Source organism: Jaculus jaculus, chromosome 4, assembly GCF_020740685.1.
Source record: "Jaculus jaculus isolate mJacJac1 chromosome 4, mJacJac1.mat.Y.cur, whole genome shotgun sequence".
NCBI lineage: Eukaryota > Metazoa > Chordata > Mammalia > Rodentia > Dipodidae > Jaculus > Jaculus jaculus.
The window spans coordinates 6,335,002-6,360,003 of NC_059105.1; the positions used below are offsets into that span (position 1 = coordinate 6,335,002).

At 47.2% G+C, this 25,002-nt stretch overlaps 1 protein-coding gene, 1 long non-coding RNA gene and 1 other non-coding gene across 3 annotated transcripts in view; 2 read left to right on the forward strand and 1 right to left on the reverse strand.

Moving 5' to 3' along the window:
* Nucleotides 1-1,076: 1,076 nt before the first annotated feature.
* Nucleotides 1,077-2,836, reverse strand: LOC123460200. The gene is made up of 2 exons (XR_006636852.1): nucleotides 2,806-2,836; nucleotides 1,077-2,481 (listed from the first exon to the last, which is right to left on the reverse strand). It is a non-coding gene; the product is annotated as an uncharacterized LOC123460200 (long non-coding RNA).
* A 1,009-nt stretch (nucleotides 2,837-3,845) lies between these two features.
* Nucleotides 3,846-25,002, forward strand: part of Irs1 (insulin receptor substrate 1) — a 67,913-nt gene continuing 46,756 nt past the window's right edge. The window contains exon 1 of the mRNA XM_004662872.3: nucleotides 3,846-8,109. Coding sequence (XP_004662929.2) covers nucleotides 4,375-8,088 — 3,714 coding nt within the window. The 5' untranslated portion in view covers nucleotides 3,846-4,374 and the 3' untranslated portion in view covers nucleotides 8,089-8,109. The remainder of the gene's footprint in view (nucleotides 8,110-25,002) is intronic.
* On the forward strand, nucleotides 21,914-22,017 carry LOC123460468. Its single transcript, XR_006637024.1, has one exon. It is a non-coding gene; the product is annotated as a U6 spliceosomal RNA (small nuclear RNA).

Below are 25,002 nucleotides of genomic sequence, written 5' to 3' on the forward strand. Positions count from 1 at the left end.
AATAAATATTCATTTTGATATAAAATATTTTTATAAACTCTTCAAATGATTAGTTATATCCTCACCATTGTTATTTAGGGACATATGTCATAATTTGTAAATTGTGTCTGATTTCCTGATAGCATCATACATATGCCATTTTCAGCTTTAAAACTAATTGTAGAATGTTGATCCCATGTGCATCAATGACATGTAAAGACTTAATTGTACCATCATGACTATGTTTATGATGCAAAGTTAGCTCTGCTAATGTTTCAGTGGAAGTAATCCTGTTTTAAGATGTATTCCTTGTTTAGTACACAACTTGTCTTTATCTGTCCTATAGATGGCGGCATTGAGCAACATATTATGGTAATCGTTCGCTGTGATTTTTCTAGTAGGAGTAAATTTTTCATAAGAGTGTATTTCATTACAATACACTACGATACTAATTGAACGTAAGGTGACAGAATAATACATGTGTCTGCTCAACATTACTTCACTTAGATTCCACAAAAGCATCTCTTATATACTGTACATTTATATGAACCAAATGTGAATTTGGTTTATTTGGTCCATTTCCAGAGTTACCTCAAGCCATTCATAAAAAAGTAGAGAACAATTAAAATTACTTCAGTGTAGTTACAATGAATATTAAGTACCTTTAACATGGGTAGTCAAACATTAGTAAGTTGGGAAAAGGTGTTACCATGAGAAATAATCCATTGGTCTGAACAGTTTGTCAAAACAATCTGGCTTTATTTTTCCTCCTTGAGTACTGGACATCAACCCTGGGGCCTTGGGCTCTGCAAGAGTCTGCCCTTGAGCTACATCGCCAGGGACAATCTGGCTTCTTTTATGATTTTTATCAAACATAGCAGTATAGATTGTGTTTCTAAAGCAAAAATCCTTGGCCACTGATAATATATGTATATAGTTGATAACAATTAGCTTTATATGCTCAAAATCATAATCTTCCATGAAGATTAATTGTGAAATTTTTCCAAATTGAGTTATTCCGGTTTTCCCCTCCTTCCAGGAAATAGTTTTTTGTTTCCCATAGAGATACAGCCTCTTTATTTAGCCTTTTTTGGGGGGGGGGGGTGGCTGGGAGGGAGAAACAGGGAGGAGGTCATTTTGAAAGTGAAAGGCTGTATGAGTTTGGTTTCCTACAAAATGTGAAATACCTGCCCGCCCCTCACCCATCGCTAAACAAAAAGCCCTTTGGCCTATCTAGATTTCACTGTTGCCAGTAAACAACTGTGCGTGTTATTATCTTTGTGTTTTCTTGCCTAGGATAAAACCTCCCGCGGCCACCCTTCTACAACTCCAGGCGGCTCTACTCCCCTCCCCCTAAACCCCTTTATGTCCTCAGAATTCGATTCTTGTTATTGCCGCCTCGTTACCTTTTCCAAATTATCTGCTATTTATAGCCTTGCTGTAGTGGGCACGTGTGCCCACATCACCAAGCTGTCAGAGGAAAAGAAGGGAGGGCTCTGGATTCAACATGTGTACCCAGATAATATATTAACCAGGTCTGGAAGAGACTGCAAAGGCAGAGAAGAGGAGAAACAGGTTCTCCCCACCCCCCAGGCTTTCCTGAGGAGACAGCCCTTGCAGATGCGGGATACCCCAATTCACGTACCGCAGGCTGCTGAATGGCGCCTATGTCTCCCCCCCCCCAATACGTTTTGCAACCTACGACGTTGGTACCCTCACTCCCCTCCACCGCTGCTGTGCAAGGCTTGAAAGACAGGCAGCCTAGCCAGTCAGCAGGCAAACGCGAGAAGATGGGCCCGCCCCTCTTCCCGCATTAGGCCGAGGCGCGCTCCCCGCAGACTGGCGAGAGCTCTGAGCATGCCCAGCGCCCAGACTGCTGTCTCCGCGAGCATCCTGCAGTGCCCAAGCGCTGGAGGTTGAGGGGGTTGGATATACCCAGGGTAGAAAGGGGGTCGGGCCCCGAATGGGCCAGGGCTGGAGCGGAAAAACGGATAGCATTAAGTAGGGTGGCAAATGTCACATTCGTAGGTCTTTAATGCCCGCTGGATAAGGCAGGAACAAAATGTTTGTTTATAGGTCACCTTTAAAAAAACAAAACAAAACAAAACTTTGGGGAGCGTTTGCTTGTGTTGAGACTAATAGCGCAAGGAAAGCGAGTAACTAGGTTCTGCCGCGACACCCAGGCTGGGTCCCCTTCGTGGGGAACGAGGTGCCCATTTTCCTGTTCTGCGGAGCGGGCACCATCCTGTCACTCGCTTATCCTTGTGGTCAAGGTTGAAAATGTACAGGGTGGTTTCATGGGCGTGGAAGCTGTGTGCGAAACAAGCGTTTCGGCCAGTATTTACGTAGCAGGGCTTTGGACTCACGAGCCTCTCTGTAGGTCCTTCATATGTTTTTCAAAAACATCACAAATAGACTTGGGAATGTGACGGAGGGGCGTCTCCTTCCACTCGCCCCTCATCCTCTGCTCTCACCCCGGAGTGTGAAGCCCCACTAGTCCGCCTGATTGGAGAGGGGAAGGAAGGGGAAAATTGTCATATTTCCATGTCTCCCTAAAAGATCAGCTGCTAATCCCACAGGGCCAGTCTTGAGACGCTTCCCGGGGACCCTTCTATCTCCGTTCCGGGACCCTAAGCCCTCAACCACTGTCCCTGGCGTGTCCCTCGGGTCCTTCCAGGTGCCTCCCGACAGTAAATCCGGGGATTCCGAGTCGGAAGGCAGAACCCCAGAGGTCTCCCTGGAAAACCTTACCGAAAAATGTGGATTTCCTCACCATGGGCTCTCAGCCCGAATCAGAAATCCTTCCCTCCCGGGGGTCGTTCTTACCTGTCCAGGAAGAGGCGCCCGCTCCTCCTCCTCCTCCCGGGTCCTCCCACCCGGGGCTCTGCAGCCGCAGTGCCCCCCTCCGCCGCCCCCCACCCTCACTCCTGCGTCTTGCAGAGCTCGCCCCCTCCCGTTTTCCCAGACTCCCCTCGTGCTTTCGGGTAGCCACCCAAACACGCCCGCCCGCCCGCCCGCCGCGGGGATTCCTGCGGGCCGGGGGCGCCCTGGGTGGCGCGGGCCCGGGAGGCGCTGCGCTGGGGGCGGCCGGCCGCGCAGTGGCGCTGCCCGCGCGCCGCACCGAGGCCGAGGCCGAGGCCCGGGAGCGGGCGCCGCTGCGGCACGGCCGGGGGAGTGGGTGGGGGGCGGAGAGGGGCGGGCGCGGGGCGGGCTCGGCCCGGAATGTAGAGACCCGGGCGGGGAGCCTCCCGGCGGCGGCGGCGGCGGCGGCCAGGCTGCCGAGAGCCCGGGCTCCGTCACGTGCTTTTTTATTTTATTTTATTTTATTTTTCTCCTCCGAGGGAGACGGCGGCGCGGTCGGAGGGGGCCGGCGCGCGGTGCCAGACGCCGCCGCCGCTTGTTTTGGTTGGGGCTCTCGGCAACTCTCCGAGGAGGAGGAGGAGGAGGAGGAGGAGGAGGGAAGAGAAGTAACTGCAGCCGCAGCGCCTCCCGAGGACCAGACGTCTTCCCTGAACCCTTCCCAAATCTCTCCACCCCCCCCAACCTCGCCCCCCTCCTTCGTCCCCTCCCCTCCTCCCCTGCCCACTGGAGCTAGGGGCAGAGATGAGCCCGTCCCTCTGGACCGTCCCCGGCTCCCCCGGCTGCCCAGTAGCGTGGCTCGTGGAAAAGCCACTTTCCCCGCCCGCCGGGATGGGCTCGCTTGCGCGCTGCGGAGGACGCGTCCGCGGGCAGCAGCGGCGGCGGCAGCAGCAGCAGCACTAGCCGCAGCGCCGCGGTCTCTGCGACTGAGCTGGTATTTGGGCGGCTGGTGGCGGCGGGGACGGTGGGGGAAGGGGGGGGAAGGAGGCGGAGGAGGAGGAGGAGGGAGAACCCCGTGCAACGTTGGGACTTGGCAGCCCGCCTCCCCCTGCCCAAGGATATTTAATTTGCCTCGGGAATTGCTACTTGCAGAGGGGAACTCAGGAGGGAAGGCGCGCGCGCCTGGAGGGCCATCGCGGGGACCCCCTCAACCGCTTCGCCTCCCTGCTCGGCACTCTGTCGGGGCGACGAGGGATGCATCTTTGCTTCTGCCCGGCTGCGGCGGCTCCGAGGACACCGTGCTCTCTCGGAGGATCGCGGCGGCTCTCAGCCTAGACCTCCTGCCTCCCCCCACACCCACCCCGGGGCATGAAACGCCCTTAAACTCCGGTCGGGCTGTCTTCCTTGGCGCAGCCACTGCGTCCTCCTTCGGCTGCCCCTCCCCAGCTTTGAGAGGCGGCGTGTGGATTGCGGATTCGGGGTTCCTGCAGCCTCCAGCCCGGGGTGCATGTGTGGGGCCGCGGCGAAGAGCCTCCGCCCCCCCACCCAGTTGTTTTTCGGCGCCTCTCTCGGCTCCACGGAGGTGGCGGCGGCGGCATGGCGAGCCCTCCGGATGCCGACGGCTTCTCGGACGTGCGCAAGGTGGGCTACCTGCGCAAACCCAAGAGTATGCACAAGCGCTTCTTCGTGCTGCGGGCGGCCAGCGAGGCCGGGGGCCCCGCGCGCCTGGAGTACTACGAGAACGAGAAGAAGTGGCGGCACAAGTCGAGCGCCCCCAAACGCTCGATCCCCCTCGAGAGCTGCTTCAACATCAACAAGCGGGCCGACTCCAAGAACAAGCACCTGGTGGCCCTCTACACCCGGGACGAGCACTTTGCCATCGCGGCCGACAGCGAGGCCGAGCAAGACAGCTGGTACCAGGCTCTCCTGCAGCTGCACAACCGCGCCAAGAGCCACCACCACGATGGGGCCGCGGGCCCCGGGGGCGGAGGCGGCGGCAGCTGCAGCGGCAGCTCTGGCGTAGGTGAGGCCGGGGAGGACTTGAGCTTCGGAGACATGGCCCCGGGGCCTGCGTTCAAAGAGGTCTGGCAGGTGATCCTGAAACCCAAAGGCCTGGGTCAAACAAAGAACCTGATCGGCATCTACCGGCTCTGCCTGACCAGCAAGACCATCAGCTTCGTGAAGTTGAACTCGGAGGCGGCCGCGGTGGTGCTACAGCTGATGAACATCAGACGCTGCGGCCACTCAGAGAACTTCTTCTTCATCGAGGTAGGCCGTTCCGCAGTGACAGGGCCCGGGGAGTTCTGGATGCAGGTGGATGACTCTGTGGTGGCCCAGAACATGCACGAGACCATTCTGGAAGCCATGCGCGCCATGAGTGATGAGTTTCGTCCGCGCAGCAAGAGCCAGTCCTCATCCAACTGCTCCAATCCCATCAGTGTCCCCTTGCGCAGGCACCATCTCAACAACCCGCCGCCTAGCCAGGTGGGGCTGACCCGCAGGTCCCGGACGGAAAGCATCACCGCTACCTCCCCCGCCAGCATCGTAGGTGGGAAGCCAGGTTCCTTCCGCGTGCGCGCCTCCAGCGATGGCGAAGGTACCATGTCGCGCCCGGCCTCGGTGGATGGCAGCCCTGTGAGTCCCAGCACCAACAGGACCCACGCCCACCGGCATCGGGGCAGCTCCAGGCTGCACCCTCCACTCAACCACAGCCGCTCCATCCCAATGCCTTCTTCTCGCTGCTCCCCTTCAGCCACCAGCCCCGTGAGCCTGTCGTCCAGCAGCACCAGTGGTCACGGCTCCACCTCGGACTGTCTCTTCCCCAGGCGGTCTAGTGCTTCTGTGTCGGGTTCCCCCAGCGATGGCGGTTTCATCTCTTCCGACGAGTACGGTTCCAGTCCCTGCGATTTCCGGAGTTCCTACCGCAGTGTCACTCCAGATTCCCTGGGCCACACCCCGCCAGCACGAGCCGAGGAAGAGCTGAGCAACTACATCTGTATGGGCGGCAAGGGGCCCTCCACCCTGACCGCTCCCAATGGTCACTTCATTTTGTCCCGGGGTGGCAACGGCCACCGCTACATCCCGGGGTCTGGTTTGGGGACGAGCCCAGCCTTGGTGGGCGATGATGCTACCAGCGGGGCTGATCTAGATAATCGGTTCCGGAAGAGAACACACTCAGCTGGCACATCCCCTACCATTTCCCACCAGAAGACCCCCTCGCAGTCTTCAGTGGCTTCCATTGAGGAGTACACGGAGATGACACCAGCCTACCCGCCAGGAGGTGGCGGTGGAGGCCGGCTACCAGGCTACCGGCACTCTGCCTTCGTGCCCACCCATTCCTATCCAGAGGAGGGTCTAGAGCTGCACCCCCTGGAGCGCCGAGGGGGCCACCACCGTGCTGACACGTCCACCCTCCACACGGATGATGGCTACATGCCCATGTCCCCAGGGGTGGCTCCAGTGCCTAACAACCGGAAGGGCAATGGGGATTATATGCCCATGAGTCCGAAGAGTGTGTCTGCCCCGCAGCAGATCATCAACCCCATCAGACGCCACCCTCAGAGAGTGGACCCCAATGGCTACATGATGATGTCCCCCAGTGGCAGCTGCTCCCCTGATATTGGCGGTGGGTCCAGTGGCGGCAGCAGCGTCAGTGTGGCCCTTTCTGGCAGCGGCTATGGGAAGCTGTGGACAAATGGAGTAGGTGGCCACCACGCCCACGCGCTGCCTCATGCCAAGCCCCCAGCGGAGAGCAGCGGTGGCAAGCTCTTGCCCTGCACAGGTGACTACATGAACATGTCACCCGTGGGGGACTCCAACACCAGCAGTCCCTCTGACTGCTACTGTGGCCCCGAGGACCCCCAGCACAAGCCAGTTCTCTCCTACTACTCATTGCCGAGGTCCTTTAAGCACACCCAGCGCCCCGGCGAGCCAGAGGAGGGTGCCCGACACCAGCACCTTCGCCTCTCCTCTAGCTCTGGTCGCCTCCTCTACCCTGCGGCTGCCGAAGATTCGTCCTCTTCCACCAGCAGCGACAGCCTGGGCGGGGGTTACTGTGCGACTAGGCCGGAACCTGGCCTCCCACATCCTCACCATCATGTCCTGCAGCCGCACGGGCCTCGGAAAGTAGACACGGCTGCACAGACCAACAGTCGCCTGGCTCGGCCCACAAGGCTGTCACTGGGGGATCCCAAGGCCAGCACCTTGCCCCGGGCACGAGAGCAGCAACCACTCCAGCAGCAAGTCCTGGTGCATCCTCCAGAGCCCAAGAGCCCAGGGGAGTATGTGAATATTGACTTCGGGAGTGACCAGCGTGGCTACTTACCTGGACCCATGGCTTCCCACGGCCCCCCTTCCGTACGGTGTCCACCCCAGCTCCAGCCAGCTCCCAGAGAGGAAGAGACTGGCACAGAGGAGTATATGAACATGGACTTGGGGCCAGGCCGGAGGACAACCTGGAAGGAGAGCGGTGCAGTGGAGACGGGTAGAGTGGGCCCTGCACCCCCGGGGGCTGCTAGCGTTTGCAGACCAACCCGGGCAGTGCCTAGCGGCCGGGGTGACTACATGACCATGCAGATGGGTTGTCCCCGTCAGAGTTACGTGGAGACCTCACCTGTGACCCCCATCAGCTACGCTGACATGCGGACAGGCGTTGCTACAGAAGAGGTGAGCTTGCCTGGAGCCACTGCAGCTGCCCCTCCTCCATCCTCAGCGGCATCTGCTCCCCCCACTGCACCTCAAGAAGCAGCAGAGATACCTGGTGCCCACTCTTCTCTGCTGGGGGGCCCGCAGGCACCTGGGGGCATGAGTGCCTTCACCAGGGTTAATCTCAGTCCCAACCGCAACCAGAGTGCCAAAGTGATCCGTGCCGATCCACAAGGGTGCCGGAGGAGGCACAGTTCCGAGACCTTCTCCTCAACACCCACCGCCACCCGGGTGGGCAACACCGTGCCCTGTGGAGCAGGGGCTGCAGGAGCAGGCGGCGGCGGCAGCGAGGATGTGAAACGCCACAGCTGCGCCTCCTTTGAGAATGTGTGGCTAAGACCTGGGGAGCTAGCGGGGGGCCCCAAGGAGACAGCGTGCGGGGCCGCTGGAGGTGTGGAGAATGGCCTTAACTACATAGATCTGGATTTGGTCAAGGACTTCAAACAGCGCCCTCAGGAGCGACCCCCCCAGCCACAACCTCCACCACCCCCAGCTCCTCACCAGCCCCTGGGCAGTAGTGAGGGCAGCGCCCCCAGCCGCTCCAGTGATGATTTAAGCACCTATGCCAGCATCAGTTTCCAGAAGCAGCCAGAGGACCGCCAGTAGCTCAACTGGACATCACAGCAGGTGCGTGTCATGATGGCAAACTCAAAAGACAAAAGTGATTTTTTTCCTCTGGTGCTTGGATTCCGTTCCTCCTCACTGTCCCTTCCCATAGTGTCCTTGGATGCATGGTCAGGAGGTGGGCATGGGTCAGGGTACACAGACGCTCACCCCACAGTGACACCTGGCAGATAGGCAAACGCGTTGCAGCAGCCACCAAGGGGCTTCCGTACTTGCTGTTTCCCAAGAGAAGTACTGACGGTAGCATTTAAAAACGTGTGTTCTACATGTCAGCTGTGAAGCTTCTGAGATTTATTTATAGAAGTGATCATCTTTGTTTTGAACTTTTCTTTTGACTTTATATTTAGGTCAGCCGCTAGAAGGGACAATGCTACAAAAATACTTAGCACAGGGTCGTTTTAAACCCTTCATTTAGGATCTCCTAGAGCTCTGAAGGGCTTGAGTGCTGTGTGCACTCCCCCCCCCCCCCCCCGTGATTTCACAATACCAAGGCAGTATAAAACAGCAGCAAATGTTATTCATGCTGGCCCAAAAAAGATTCACGAGTAAGAGCTTTTTAGGCACACATATCTAGAGAGAACTATTTCATCTGTCTTTGATCTGTCTGGAAAGTGATTGTGGGTGAGATTTTCTTTTTGTTACTGGCCCCAGGATTCATGAAATGTTTTTTCTCACACAGGGACCCAGCACCCTGCCACCATGGCTGCTTTTATACAGGTTATGCAGTGACCTGCATGCCCTGGGACCCGTTATGAGTTAGGAGTTAGGGAGGCTCACCGCAGCCCGCTTGCCTTGCAGCTGCCTCTTCTTGTAGGCAGGCACCTCAGGCATCACTTGGGGGCTACTGTGCATCTTCTGTAGAATTACTTAACTTTTTTTTTTCTGATTAAAAAAAAAAGGCTCATTATGCCAGGGAAAGGAGGTTTTGTTTTGGTTTGCATTGAATGTCAGGGGCAAAACTGTAGACTTCACTTGAGATGTTTGTTTCCCTTTAAGTTCAAGAGTAGATGCCTCAGCAATGTTGCAAGTTGGCTTTAGGTCTGTGGTAGAGCCTGTATTAAAATGTGAAACATGTGTAATAGGAAATTAGCCTTCCCTAGGTTCTGTGAGCCTATTTTCTGGTGGTCATCACTGTGGGTAGAAAAGAGGAGTGTCATTTGCAAATAATGTGATGAGTTGGCAACACAGATATTTTCAGCATTTGGAAACACTTAATTCTGACAAACCCATTACCTTGTGAATTTTATATATATACTTCACAGAAAAAGCTTTGCAAAGCATTCTTAAAACAAGCTTTTTTCACTAGGAACTATTAACACAAGCGTGTTATGTGTATTCTGTCCTCCTTCAGTTTGACTCTAACACTTTCTTTCATTCTGTTTTGTAGAACAAGATAGAGGTGCATGGATATTAAACCTCAGATTGTATGTGATGTGTTATGAAAACATTCACTTGACCAGTATTTATTCCAACAGTTGTTCTCATCCTTCACTAGAACAGAGATTCGGTTGTGTGTCACAGTCAACAGAGAATTTTTGGTTATTTCCAGTGTTGCTTTTGCGAGTTGGAATTCACGTAATACTTTAAATACTTGCATTCTAAAGTGACTTATTTATGAAGTAAGGAGAATTTGAAGAAAATAAACCCAGCAGAAATAAAAATTGGATCTTGAAGGAGATAAAACAAGAGAATAAGTTAAGCTTAAAAACTGTTCTAATTTGTGTAGGTTTCTTTTTTACAGAACAAAATGTTCTGTTAAACAAACAATGAGCAGACAGAATCATACGATTTAAAAACAATTCTCCTATGTTGAAGTTACATTAGAAAACAAAACAAAATTAATCCCCCTAATGTTTCATTGTTAACCTTCCTAGGGAAAAGCTTATGTTGTTGAAAAAAGATCAGTCATCTATTTGAACAACCTGGAGTAGCAATATAAACCATGCTAGCATGGTAGCAAAAGAAAAAAAAAAAAATTTCTACAAACTGTAAGAAAGAGAGGGAGAGGGTGGGAGTGTGTGTGTGTGTGTGTGTGTGTGTGTGTGTGTGTGTGTGCAGTTGAGTACCTGTGCTACCTGGCCCATCTCCGTCCTCAAGGTGGCTTGCTTTTGACCTGTAAAGTTTCAAGATGATACTTGCTAGTCAGTTGTCATCCCAAGCGGAAATCCTCAGAAGCAACCGGCTGCGGTTTATTAGCTGCTCCAACTTCCCTCACATTTTACCATCTTTGCCTTCTTGTTCCCATTCTCATAGCTAAAACCTGAAGCATGGTGAAGGGGGTGAGTGCTGCTTCAAGGGGAGCGGGCGTTCCGGGCCCCTCTCCCTTGAAGGAGAACATTGGTGAAGCAGTCCGCTCCAGCACCCTGCTCGGGACTTGTCTTTCCATGCTTTCTCCTGTCCCCTTCAGGGTCACCTCCAACTTCCTTCTGACCTGCTCCGTGGTGTAGGATGACCCACTTCCCGCTCCCTTTGTTTCCTGCCTTTTATTCCATTTCCTGGCATGGCCCTTCTCTGCCCCCTTTTCAGTGTCGGGGCAGTGTGGTCGCTTGGGGCCTACTGCACACGGGGTGCACGGCGAGCGCAAGGAGGGAGCCCCGAGGAGTCAGCTGCACTCGGCATGGCATCGCAGTTCCCTTTAACCAGTATTTCGGTCAAACTGTCCTCTGAGTTTCGAAACTGCAGCCTGGCGGACCACAGGCTTAGCAGACACCGCCGGGAGCCATCCCACTGGGATCCTTTCTGTCGTTCTTTTGTTATGGCCTCCCGGAAAAAGAAAAAGAAAAGAAAAAAAGGGGGGGGGGATGTTTTGCCGTTTTCCTCTCACTGTTTTTCTTCTGGGGGACTTCAAGGCTCATCGCCTCCCCCGCCCGTCCCCCAGCCGTGTGGCCTTTGGCTTTGGCGCTGACGCAAACCGCGGCTGTCGCGCGGGCACTTTCCCTTTTCCCGGGTCACCTCCGCTTCCTGCATTCCTCCCTCTTTATTTGCCACTTGGCTTCCCCTCCCTCCTCCTCCTCCTCCTCCTCCTCCGAGCCCCCCGTCGCCGGGGCCGGGGAGACGGCCTCCCGCCCCCGCGTCTGGGTCGGCGGAGGGCGCCCAGGCCCCTCCGCGAGCCGCGTGATTGGCGGAGGCGGCGTGGGGAGGCGGTCGCGGCGTGCTGATTGGCCGCCGCTGGGGCCAATCGGCGTGAGTGATGGCCGCGGGGCGGGGCCTGGGCGGCGGAGGCGGCGCGCTCCCGCCCTTCTGCGTCCATTTCCCCGCGTGCCCCGCGGAGCTGGCCCCGGACCCGCGTCCTCGCTGCCGGCGGCGACGGAGCGTGTGGTTCCTGCACCCCTCCCCGCCAGAGCCCCGAGAAGGGGGGAGGCCCGCCAGCCTGCTGACAGCGGCCGGAAGCACACGCTTCCTCTGACTTTTAATTGAGAAAAATCCGAGCCGTGACCATGTGACGCGCCCCATTTTGTCTCCCTGCTCTCCTCTACGGTTGACGAGCGCGCCCCGGCCTCGTCTTCCCGTCCCGGGCCTGCGGGCCGCGTGCGGCACGTGCTGCGGGACCGAGGGGCCCGGGCAGCGAGCAGCGAGCGGGGAGGCCGGCTGAGCCCTGTGGCTTGCGCGGCTTGTGGGGGTGGGGGTGGGAATCATGGGGGGGGGAGACTCCTTTGGCTTGCAAGTGCCTTAGGCTCTTTCCAGTAACTAGCAAGGCACACTTTTATTGAGCACCTGTGGTTTGCAAAGCACCCGAGCTAGATAAGATCAAGGGAAAATCGACCCTCCCCTCTCCCCAAGGGAACTGCTTGCACAGTGTCAGAATCTGCAGTTTCATGGGAAGGGGTTCTCGGGTAGTCTGTGCCCTACTGAGGGGTGGAGAAATGCTTTCCATCTTCCCAGATACGGGCAGGTGTGCGTTTCTCCAGTGGCATCCCCTCGGGCAGCCTGGGCGACTGACTCTAAAACTTGTTCGATTTGTGCTGCACTCTCCCATTAAAAAATTTCATGGTAATACAGGATGGTAAAGGTGTTGGGGGTGGGGAGACAATGCCATGGCATATTTTCTCCCTCCTCAAGATTTCCTGCCATCCTGCATCCTTCATCACTGGGTCGTAAGTCACAAGGAGTATTTTGCTGAGCTGTCCATGTAAATAGCACAAGTAGATATAGTATGGGAAAATGTCTGCCAAATGTGGAAGAACTAGAACTGCTTGGGACCACTGAAAAAAAGGTTTACAGAATTTTAGATTACATTTTATGTCTTTTAAAAAATCGTTTATGTGAATGCCACCAGAATTGTCTTGCAGAAAGGGAGAAGGGACTTGGGATCCAAAAGGGCATGCCAAGTTTTTTTTTTTTTTTTCCAGTTTAGCAAAATTACTGGAAGGGAACGTTGCTATCTTGAATGAAGCAATGGAAAATGTAGCTCCTGGGAGATATATCTCAGGTTCTAACACAGTTTGTACCTTTACCAGCCTTCTGTGACCTGTGACCTTGAGCACATCACTGAGTTTCCTTGGAACTGTTTCTTCATCAGTAACTTGAGAATTTTGTTCCACATTGAATTAACCTCCTTTGCTGCTCTAAACATAGGAATGCTTTGGAGCAGACGATTGCTATTCTTTAACGGGTTATTTGTACTGAGAATTCTTTATCCAGAGGCTGCAGATGGGGTTGGAGTGAGTACACTGGAATGCTGTGCTCTTCTGTTCTTGCCCAGAGAGTCAGGCACTCTGTAAAGGCAGATGGAGTCCTGGAAGGAAGACCCCTCCTCCTTTGATTCAGGACTGATTTTAACTCTTCTTGTTGGTGGGGTTGTTTTAACAGACCATAAGAGAAACCCTCCTCCTTGTACCATTCTAAGTGCTTGCAACTATTTCCAGAATAAATTAGTCTCCTGCCCCTTCCTCCCTCCAGTCTGAAAATAAAATGTGTGTGGGAATGCAAGTCACCTGCTACTTCTAGCTTCCTAGGGTCAGCTCTCAGAAGCATCGCTGTCACCAATGCACATCTGAGACATTGTTCAACATTTTATTCTATTGGGAATCACCCCTTCTTGTGGGTAGTCTTGTTTATGGTTAATGTTTCTTGTTGGTGCCATCAGAATTCTCCAGTGAGATATCCACTTAAGTGAATGGACAAGAAATCTGAGACACCAACTGGGGACTATAGGAGGTCTTTCTGTGTGTGTGTGTGTGTGTGTGTGTGTGTGTGCAATTTTATTCTTCTCTATTAGGTGTGTGAAACAACTCCATAACAAGTGTTATCTTGTAGTTACTATTACATTGGGAAGCTCCCCCTGTGTTCACACACTCCAGTTGGGCTTCAGCACATCATTAAAATACTCTGTAGACTTTTCATTCAGAACTCAGCTCACTGGCTCTTCCATCCTTCTACTGTAGTCAGATTCTAGCTGAATGGAATGCCAGTGGTTCTTTTTATTTTGTGGCATTATTAACTTAGTATAATGGAACGTCACAATTTTAAAGCTCTGTTTTGTTTTGTTTGAATGTTGGCCATTTCCTCAATTATTTCCTGATGTTGGAGAGTTCCTGGAAATAATATTCAAGGAATATAACTCGTTGTGAAGTTGGTCACTTTTTCACTAAAGATTTTCATGCTCCCACTTTGCTTTTTGACTTTTAAAATATGAGATACCCCCTCACAGTTATAATTATGTATTTGATTTGTTATTTCATTACCATATAAGTCCATAGCTACATGGCCAACTTCAAGAACTTTATTTTTCTTGCTCTTATTTTCTTGTGTGTGCCCATGGGATGCTCTGTTAACTTGCCTGTGGTGGAGTGTGTTTGCTTGTGGTTGCCAGAGGGGAACATGAGGTTTCCCTGCTCTATCACTCTTCCACGTGTTCTTACTTGAGCCAGAGTTTCTTACAGGACTGGGGTTATAGAGATACATTCATGGTCTCACTCAGCTGTTTATGTGGGTCCTGGAGGTCAAACTCCAGTGGTCTCTCAGTTCTCCTCAGACCCTCATGCTTGCACAGGAAGTGTTCTTAACCACTGAGCAGTTTCTACAGCCCTAAAATCTTTTAAAAAGTGATTACTGAAACATGTTTAGAAGGTATAATCACAGTGAGTTTTAGCTAAATAAAATCCTATCTTAATGCTGTATGGTCTGATAATAATATATTTCTAACTATCATGAAGTAGTTTAAAAGTGATCTTGAGGTGATTTTCAATCCCAGGCTAGCAGCATCCTTGTGCTTTTGTTTTCGTCTTGTGGGAATGAGGAGAGGGAAGATGGAGTAGACAAGTCTTAAGTTACTGTCATCCACAGCGAAAGGAATATTTTCCATTTTAATAATATTCTTGCTGTAGGCTCTGCTTTAATCTATATGTTGAGATAAATTGTGGAATAAGTGTTATTTGTGCTGTTGCAGTGATCTCTGTGATCATTGAATAATAGGGCTTTAAAAACGATGTGTTTGTGTGGAGAGACCTGCAGTTCTTTCCCACGCCCTCATCTGCTCGTTCATTCCTCTTGGAGGTCAGATGGAACACTTGGGTCTGACTGTAGTTTTAGCTGTGTCTGTCTTACAGCAGAGAGGAAATGTAGAGGTTTTCTATGTCTACCCTGAATGCTTTATTGAGTGAGCTTGCCACGTTATTATTATTTTTTTTTTTTCTGGAAGCTGCATTTTTATTGTTGACCAGAAATCTCTGATGCAAGTTCTCTGGCCCAACCTGACATATTTAGGTCATGTTGTTAGAAGTATCATTTAATTTTGAGACTCTGATAGTTGTGTTTAAGAAAGTCATCAAAGATATTCTATTTCAACTATATGTTGTATTGCAAACAAATTATGGTTTATATAAGAAGTCTTAATTCCTGTTTTCAGGAAGGATATGAAACAGGTCGAATTAATTGTTTTAAAAATGAACACTAAGAGAATATAGTTGCTATGTATGTTGAGGCCACTGGAGCATTCAGTGATTACTCTGTAAAGAACAATGATCTGATCTTTCCCAATTATTTCTTCTATGCTTACTTTTCACTTATTTGGAGGGCTTAATGGATGCCAAAAGTAATGCACTTAAACTTGAGGAGTTGTGGAGGTATTCGGTATTCAGCCACTCCACTCTAGTCTTAGAGCCACTGCTCGCCAGCCTCACCATAAATCATCCACTTTTGGTCAAACGGGCCTCTAGCCACGCTTCTTGTTTTTCCTTCCTTCCTTTTTCTCAGTAAACACCATTGAGCCCAATTATGTTTTGAATTGTTCACCTTTTGTTTAAAAAGTTTAGGAGTATATCTAATATGCCAACAGAGAGAAAACCAGGAGGGAGAAATCACCAAAATTACCAAATTTTGTGTATAACATACGTTAGGAGAAAAAATATCAAAACTCAGAAAATATAATCCAGTTCATAAATTTATAGGACAGAAGTGCCGAGGTACTCTACAGCTTTATACCTTTAAAAAATTCTAACTAGACACCTTGCCTGACATCAACAGCAACATACACCAAATGGTTCATGAGGTTGTTGGAGGTCGTATTTGGAATACTGACTCATCTTGAGTCAGCCAGCAAGAAAACCAGAGGAAGGGATGTCTGCTGTGGATCTTAGGACCAAGTTAGGCATTAGGGAGGGGGTTCATGCCCAAAAGAAACAGGGCTTGAAAGTGAACTTGTTATCTGCTGGCTGGTGTTGGAAACATGGAACCTACAAAAGAAATTACAGTCCTTATTTCTTCTTAGCTTTACTATTAAGAGACTTCCCCTACCCTTGAGTAGGGGACTTTATTATTTGTTCTGAATGATGCTTGCTTCTGATTGGAAATAACAATGTCCTTGATATTTTTGTCATGGTACTGTTTTTTTTTTTTTAAAGAAATATTTTATTTATTTATTTGAAAGCAGAGAGAAAGAATGGGCACACTAGGGTCTCTTGCCATTGCAAATGAACTACAAATACATGTGCCATCTTTGTGCTCTTGGCTTTATGTGAGCACTGGGAAATTGAACATGGGCCATCAGGCTTTGCAGGAAGCACCTTTAACCACCAAACCATCTCTCTGAGCCATCATGGCCCTCTTTTAAGTGTCCTCCCTTTCATTGATGTAAAGTTATATTTGTTGTTAATCTTTTAACAAGAAAAAGAAAGCATATTGATTTAGACTACCAAGTCTTAGAATACTGCTGTGGTTCCATTTATATTATTTGTTAGTTAATCAATTAATCTCATTTTATTTAAACGAATATTTTTAGGCTAGCATCCTAAGTAGTGGGTTTCTTTATGTCATTTTAACGTATATGTCTTCATACTTTGTTATTATACCTCCCCTCCCCTGTTATCCTCCTCCATCTTCTCTGCCTCAGTCTTGCTGGTTCTTTCCTCCTTCCAAATAGTCTCATGTTTGCTTTCATGTAACATTTATTCCTGTACTCTCTTCCTTTCGCCCTTCCCCACTTAAGATTTCTTCCTCCTTTCTCATGGTCCCCTTTCTACTTTCAACACACACACACACACACACACACACACACTCTCTCTCTCTCTCACACACACACACACACATTTAAATTTTGATTGTTATGTGAGAGAAAACATGCCATTTGTCCTTCTGACTGGTTTATTTTGTTTAACATAATGAACTACTGTTTTGTTCATTTTCCTGGAAATGTCACGATTCCATTTTCCTTCAGGGTGAAAAAAAATTTTTATTGTGTGTTTGTTAACAGACATCTAGGCTGACTCCATTTCTTAGTTGTTGAGAATAGTATAGGATTAAACATGGATGTACAAATATGTCTGTGGCATCTTGATTTAGAGTCCTTTGGATTAAACCCAGGAGTGATGTATCTAGGCCAAATGGTAGTTCTTCTGTAGATTTGGAGGAACCTCCATAGTGACTCTGCCAGTTTATATTCCCACCAGCAGTGTACAATGGCTCCTTTTGCCAACCATGTCTTCTCCCACATGTCTATTTTCTTTGTGATTTTTTAAACACATTTATTTATTTATTTACAAGAAGAGAGAGATTGGAAGAAGAGAGACAGACAGAGAATGGGCACACCAGGGCCTCCAGCTGCTAAAAATAAACTTCATATGCCTGCACCACTATGTGCATCTGGCTTTATGTGAGTACTGGGGGAATTGAACCTGGTCTGTTAGGCTCTGTAAGAAAGCATTTTTTTCCCCACCAAACCTTATCTCTAACTTGAGATAGTGAATTTTTATTGAATACTTGACATATCCCTAAATTATCATGTTACCCCTATGAACCCAGATCATTAGGATGTGCAGGCAAGCTCCTTAACTACTGATTCACTTCTCCTGTCCATTGTCTGTTTTGTTGATGCTAGCCATTCTGACTGGTGTGAGGATAGAATATTGAGGCAATTTTAACTTGTATTTTCTTGGTGGCTCAAGATGTTAAACATACTTTTTCAAATATTTATTGGTATATTTCTTCTTTAGTTCATTTATTGATTGGATGAATTTTTTGGTGTTCAATTTTTATATTTCTTTATATATTCTAGTTATTAATCCTCTGTGTGATATATAGTTGGTAAAGATCATTTTTCCCAGTTCTCTTAGCTGATGATTTGGGCTGTGCTCAGCTGAACAGTTCTTCTGCTTGCTTTCTTGGGTTGGCTGGGCCAAGAGGTAGCACAAGCTTTTCCTCATAGCCTGGGAGATTAGGCTGATTGCCCCATGTCTTATTGATTAGGTCCAGGAGGCTAAGTCAGTCTTCAAATGATACTGGCTAGGTTCTCAGCAGCAAGACAGGAAGCAATAAGTGCATAAATACTATTCCAGACTGTATGTTCATCACATTTGCTAAACCCCATTTTCCAAAGTTGAAGTTGTACAGCCATGCCCAATTTTAAGGGGTGAAATGTAGTTACTACTTCTTGATAAGAGATGCTATTTCTCTGCTTTACTACAATATGAAAATGCATTTTAAATTTGCTTTCATTTGTCATTATTAACAAACACCAGTTACATGTTGGACATTTAGAATAAAGCTAGTCTTGATTTTATACTTAATTTATTCCTAATTTTGGGTAAAAGCTATTTTCATCAAAATGGAGAGAATCCTTTCTTCCAACTTAATTTTTTTTCTTTTTGAAAAAAAATATAGTCTCATTTATTTATGAGAGAGAGAAAGAGAGAGACAGTGTGTGTGTATAGGCATGCCAGGGCCTCCTATCACTTCAAGTGAACTCCAGGCACATATGCTTTGTGTGTTTCGCTTTATATGGGGCTGGGGAATCAAACACAGGCTGTTAGGCTTTGCAAGCCAGTGCCTTTATTCTCTGTTTCTGACATTCTTTATGTCTCCTCTTCCCCAATGTTCCATGAGTCTTAGAGGGAATAATAGAGATGTCTCACTTACTACTAGTACTTTGATAAGTTTTGAGTCTCCCAGTAGTCAACTGTCAACTGCAAAAACAGGCTTCTCTGACAAAAGGTGAGAGCAGCTCAAACTTATGGGCAGGAAAAAAAAAGTATTTAGAGTGTAATTTGATGGGCACAACATATTCGTTTGCCAAACAACAATAGTGGCTTTCCTCCTAGAGCCTATGATCTTCCCAGCCACAAGCTTTTGACGAGGATTTTAGTATCAGGCACAAATTCCTTCCTGTGAAGTGGGCCTCAAGCCTAATCCGAGATCATCTGGTTACCCCCTTAACGCCCATGCCACTGTTGCACTAGTGGGCACGCTTTGCCGAGGTAGTCATGTTGCTTGCAGAATCTACTACTGATTAAATTATTGATGGCTTTTCTCCTCCAGCAGCCTACAGAGACCTTTCTAGCACTGTGATAGCGTGCTACCAGAGAGAAGGCTTAAAACTGAGTTCCATGTTTAGTTTTTGGCATCTTGCAGCTAAAGTATGTGGTGTCTTCAGCAATAGGTTCTCACCATCTAGTTCTGGTCAGCAACCAAGAGCACTGGCAATAACCTATATTGTACTGAGGGCCTCGGGGGCCTCCCAAACCAACAAATCATTGGAAGGTATCCCACCCTTGGCACTGGGATTTTCCTGTAACAACCTGTGACTTCTGGGAGCAACATTATCTACCCACTTCTGCTCAAACTCCTGTTTTTGAATTCTATTTTTAAATTAGCTGACAATATATGGCTTTTTATACATCTTTAGTATGAAAAAGACTTAGTAGAAGAGAGACTAGTTGGAAAGAAGAAAGGGTTTGGTGGAAAGGGGGCAGTGGACAAGAAAAGATAGTGGGGAGATTATGATTGAAATACATTATATACATATGAAACATTGTCAATAAAAGTTGTTTTTTTTTTTTTAATAGTGTTGAGATTAAATCATACTGGTGTCAGGCTGATCTTTGGTCCACCTCTAGTATAAATATTTGTTGCATTCTTTTTTTTTTTAAATTTTATTTATTTATTTATTTGAGAGCGACAGACACAGAGAGAAAGACAGATAGAGGGAGAGAGAGAGAATGGGCGCGCCAGGGCTTCCAGCCTCTGCAAACGAACTCCAGACGCGTGCGCCCCCTTGTGCATCTGGCTAACGTGGGACCTGGGGAACTGAGCCTCGAACCGGGGTCCTTAGCTTCACAGGCAAGTGCTTAACCACTAAGCCATCTCTCCAGCCCTATTTGTTGCATTCTTATTGTAATCCAGGCAGTTAAAACTAAAAGAGGAATGTCCTTGTCCTCTTGGTACTGTGGTAGGTAGAATAAACAAATACACAAAGAAATGTGTCACTGCAAAATCTGTGAGAAGAAAGAAGGGTGGGCTGTGAATGATAAAAAGTTTATTTAAATGTAGGGGCAGAAATATGAGTTGAGAAAATAGTGAATAATATAGTTCTAGCATTAGGCAGGCTTGTGAAGTGTACACAAATGTTTTATGGCCTACGTTCTGGTACAGAGTCAGACCTTGAAGTATCATTTCCATAAAAGTTTGCTGGCTCATTTGAAAATCCCTCTTTTAGTTGGGTGCAAACTGAAAGCTTACCTCTAAACAAACAAACAAACCATAAGAAAATCACTACTGAGGAGTGTCACTGATGGCTGGTGGAAGATTGTCATGACTTGTCTTTGATTCCTACTATGCCATAGTCTACTGAATTATACTTACTGGCGTCCCTTAGTTGGATCACCTAGGGCCTGTTAGCCGAGGTGGCCATGGAAGTCATTCCAGAGCCGGGGGACATCTTCTCAGGGATTCTTCCCCAGTGACTGACCTGCAGGGACACAAGCTGGGCCAGATGAGAACTGACTCGCTAGAGAGAAAGGCTGTGTGCGGAGGGGAAGGACATGGGCTGCCAGGGAATCTGGGACTTATAAATGCTTTTCAAGAGTTTTCCCAGCTGAGCACAAGCGTAGCTATTGGTAGCATTGATTGCTGCAAAGCCAACGCAAATGGTTTGCAATGTCATACTTAAGAGTAAGTGCTTTGTCAACTCTCCCCAGCCCTTCCCCTTAGCCTTTATTTATCGTTTACCAGAACCTCAAATGCCTTTAGGGTTAGAAGCCACAGAACAAAATGGGACACTGCATGAAATACGTTGTGGTGGAAGGAGGAGAAGGGGTCTTAAAGTTTCATGTGGAGCTGGTTGAGCCAGTTGTATGTACATTGTGATCCTGGCAGCTCCCTCCCACCCACCCCTCCGCTCCCCACGTCCCTTGCCCATTGCCCCCCTTCCCAATTCCAGCACACGCTTTGAACCGCGGCTAAACAATAACTTCCTTTCAAAGGAGATCCCATTCCCTCTGGTTAGATTAAGGAGCATAAATTCCACTTTTAAAAGAATGCATAATGAAATAACTTCTGAAAATATTTCCACTGGTTTTGTCCCCTGGAAATCACTGAGAAGATAATTAAAACTTTTTCTTTTGCCTAAACTTTCCCACTTGAGAGTGCATGTATTTGTGTTTGGGGGTGGGAAGGAGGGTTTAGGAGGTGGAAACTACAGTGCAATAAAAAGGTTACATTCTTAAAACGAGGTCTTTAAAAATATTTCACAGCCTGAATGTTTGGTTGCTCACAAGTCCCTACAAGGGACAACCCTTGGAAAGTGTGCGGGCTTGTTGTTTCTTGGGCCTTTGAATGGGGTGAAGAATGTGTCTCAAGATGGAAAAATGAATGGCTGGTGCTTTTCGCCTGCAGCATGAAATTCACTGGAGGAATGTCATTAAGTTTTTAAAGGCTGCTTCCCACCACGCTGCATTAGATGGGCTGTTGGAAAATGTCTTTGCATTGTCAAGTGCACAACAAAAACCGCTGCCACCCAATTTGATCTCATTCACCGGCTCCTTTTAGGTGGATTTTTAATGGATGTGTCTCTTCTATAAGAATAGAACCCCACTTGCTCCCATTGACAGGATTTACAGTTATTCCACTGATAAGGACCTTTCCAGGTTTTTTTTTTTTTGTTGTTTGTTTTGTTTTTGTGGTAGCATGGGGAGAATTATTTTTAAAACAGTGACATAAGGTACTTGGGAAGGCACCATAGATCTAAAGAGTTTTAATGGAATTTCCAGCAGAAAGTGTGTCGACAAAAAAAGTAAAATAACATTGTAAAGTAAATACATCTAAATGTCCAGAAAGCCACCTGTGGTATTTTATTTTCTGGGTTAGAGCATCCTTAGCCCACACCTCTTTTTCTTGCAGAAAGTTTTCACCTTCTTGAGGATGGTTGCCATACTTGCCCTTGCTGGGGTTACTAGTTTCATGGTACTCTTTCCTACTGAAAATTGTGAGCTGTTTGTAAACATAGACTCTATTTATTTCAGCACTCCGTTTTCTGAGTTGCTGCTTCCAAAATCCCTAACCAAACTGAAAAGCCAGTTCATCAAAAAAGCTAGCCTTTGTACTCTCCTCAGCAGCATATATACTGAAATTGGAACCGTACAAAAAAAATTAGGGCCCCTGCACAAGGATGGCACACAAAGTTATGAAGCCTTCCATATGTTTTTTTTTCTTTTTTTTAAAGCTAGCCCTCTATCAGGTAAGAGAATGCCATAAGGAAAAATTCAAGCAAAAATAATACTCTTGATGGGGCTAGAGAGATAGCTTAGCAGTTAACGTTCTTGCTTATTTGAAGCCTAAGGACCCAGGTTCAATTTCCCAGTCCCATGTAAGCCAGATGCACAAGGTGACATGTGTCTGGAGTTCTTTTGCCTAAATAAATAGATAAATAAATACATAAATAATTTAAAAAATGCTGTGGATATATTTTGAGCATCCCGAACCATTTCAATTGTTAAAAAGTTTCAGTTATTTAAAAAGTTAGATTTAAGAATACTGGCTATATTAAAAAAGTCAAATTTGCAACAACCCTTATAATCTGGTATGGATATGAAAATGTGGATAAAATTCATCACAACTAACTCACCCCTGTGTCTGAAATGCATTGTATCTTAAAGCCTTGGATACTTCCACTTCCCCAAATAACCATTCATTACAAGATTGACAGAAGCTTTGCTATGTTGTGACAAGATTTATTTCTGTGCACCAATAGTGGCTCATCAACTTTTATTCTGTTAATATAGTGCTTCTGATGTTAATTGTAGCTTACTGATCTAGGTCACAGCATAGTATTTTATATGCCAAGTTTTAAGATACCAAAAAGTGAGAAAATTAATTTGAAAAAATATTATATCACTTACCTCTATTTTTTATTATTATTTTATTTTTGAGAGAGATAGAGAGAGAGAATGGACACAGAGTCTGTCAGCCCCCATGAACAAAGTCCAGATGCATGAGCCCCTTTATGGCGCATACGTAACATTGCACACTTGTGTCACTGTGTGTCTAGCTATGTGGGACCTGGAGACTCGAACATGCATTCTTACGCTTCACAGGCAAGCCCCTCACTGCTAAGCCATCTCTACAGCCCAGTTAACCTCTATTTTTAGAGGAGGCTAACTATAAAGTTTGTAACTCATAAAATCACCCCTAATAGGTTCTTTTGCTTCATTCTTCTTTTTCCTATTGTGTATATCATTGCTAATTAATCCTAGAATGTATACGTGAAGTCTGGGAAATAAAATTAACTTCAAATAAATCCATTTGGCTAGTATGGCACTTGTTAGCAACTCTGCTCAAATGTTCCCTTCGTCTAAGAAATTAAACCTTGATCATTGATTTGAAGCTTTCCCATTGTATTCCTTAACATTTTCCTCACTGGATTGAAGTTCGGCTAATATCATGACCACAATAGTAGAATGCATATCCTATATTTGTGCATGAGATGTTACTACAATCCTTTTAAAATAGGATTTGGCATTTCAAATATAGAAACCTTAGGATGCATACAGTTTTGCCTTTTAATATAGAACTCCTTGCTACCCAAGTTTTGTAGTGTAAATTTGTTGCTAATAGAGAATCATTTCCATTGGCCTTTACAGGCCCTTTGACATTTATGCTACTTGGTAAGCCTGGAAATATTTTCCAACAGGTATCTGTGATTAAGCTAGGCTGTTTCTCTCTGTCCACATGGTTGTCGAGCTTTAAATACTTGGTGGAATGAGTCTGGCATTTGGTAGATCCTGTTTGTCCTATCTAGTTATGAAATGAATGACTATTAATTAGACCATGTGTTTATAGAGCACAGTGTGGGACATATTCTAGCATGTTATTATTATCTTTACACCCTGAATCCTCTTCTGTTGAGGACAGAGAATTCTGCTTGATAACATTATCTTGTCTGACACAGGTGGGTGAGAACATTGCCTAAAATCTTTTCATTTGTTGCATAACTGATCTGTTGGAGTTGCTTGCACCTGAAAATTGGAAAAAAAAAAAATCATGATGGGGAATTGCTGAAGATTCACATGTTTATTGATCAGACATAAAGAGTATTTTGGTTAAATAATGTAATGAGACATCAGTGAATTTAAAAAATATGTATTTAAGAGAGAGAAGAGACAGCATGAATGGGCTTACTAGTTCCTCCTTCCACTGCACACAAACTCCAGACACATGCACCACTTTGTGCATCTGGCCTTATGTAGGCACTGGGGAATTGAACCTAGTTTGTTAGGCTTTGTAAGCCAGCACTTTTATCCATTGAGCCCTGTCTCCAGCCTGAGATAGTGAACTTTTATTGAACACTTGACATATCCCTAAATTATCCTGTTACCCCTGGGCAGAGCATTCTATGAAGTGCACAGGCAAGCTTCCTACAGCTTTCTTTCTTGTGAATGATTGGAATGAGAAAGCTATAAAATACAGCTTCTCAGGGGACAAATGTGACCTGCTGAGAGAAGGAACAAATGCTTCTGGTCTCGTCCGGGGATTTGAAGGGGTTAAGCCCTCTGATTTGTACACCTCATTTCCTTGTGAAACTCAAGACTGTTTTTTTTTTTTGTTTGTTTTTTGTTTTTTTACCTATATATAAGTACTTCTTTGACACTGTGTGCTTGTGGCTTTAGTGGTCATGAATAAGATTATCAAGTTAGTCCCAAATGAAAGTCACATTTTTCTGACATAATAGAGAAGTGATATAAAGTAGAAGGAAGTAAGATTTGAACTTGGTGTGTATCTGCTTGAGAGAAGTCGTTTTAGGTGATAGATTTGTAACAGGTGGCAACTAGGGTAATGATGTTAAAAGAACGTGATAGCTCCAGGAAGCCCCAAGTGTGGCCATCAGTGTGTGCTGGGTCGCATGTGTCATGTGCATGCAGGTCATGAGCTCCAGTTTATGTTGCAGCATTGTGTGTTGGGAATTGTCATAAGGTATTAATAGTTCTCTTTTAAAACGTATTTGAAAAATTGGTAATACGTACACACTAATCCTTTCCCAAAATGTGCAAATTTTTTGAGAAAAGCATGTAATATATTCTCTTTTCTCTGTGTTTTTATTCCTTACACCAATTGGGAGGAAAGAACAATATCTCGAAGGTGCTTTTATATAAGAAGCGTTTGTATTCTCATATCACTACAAATTTTATAAGT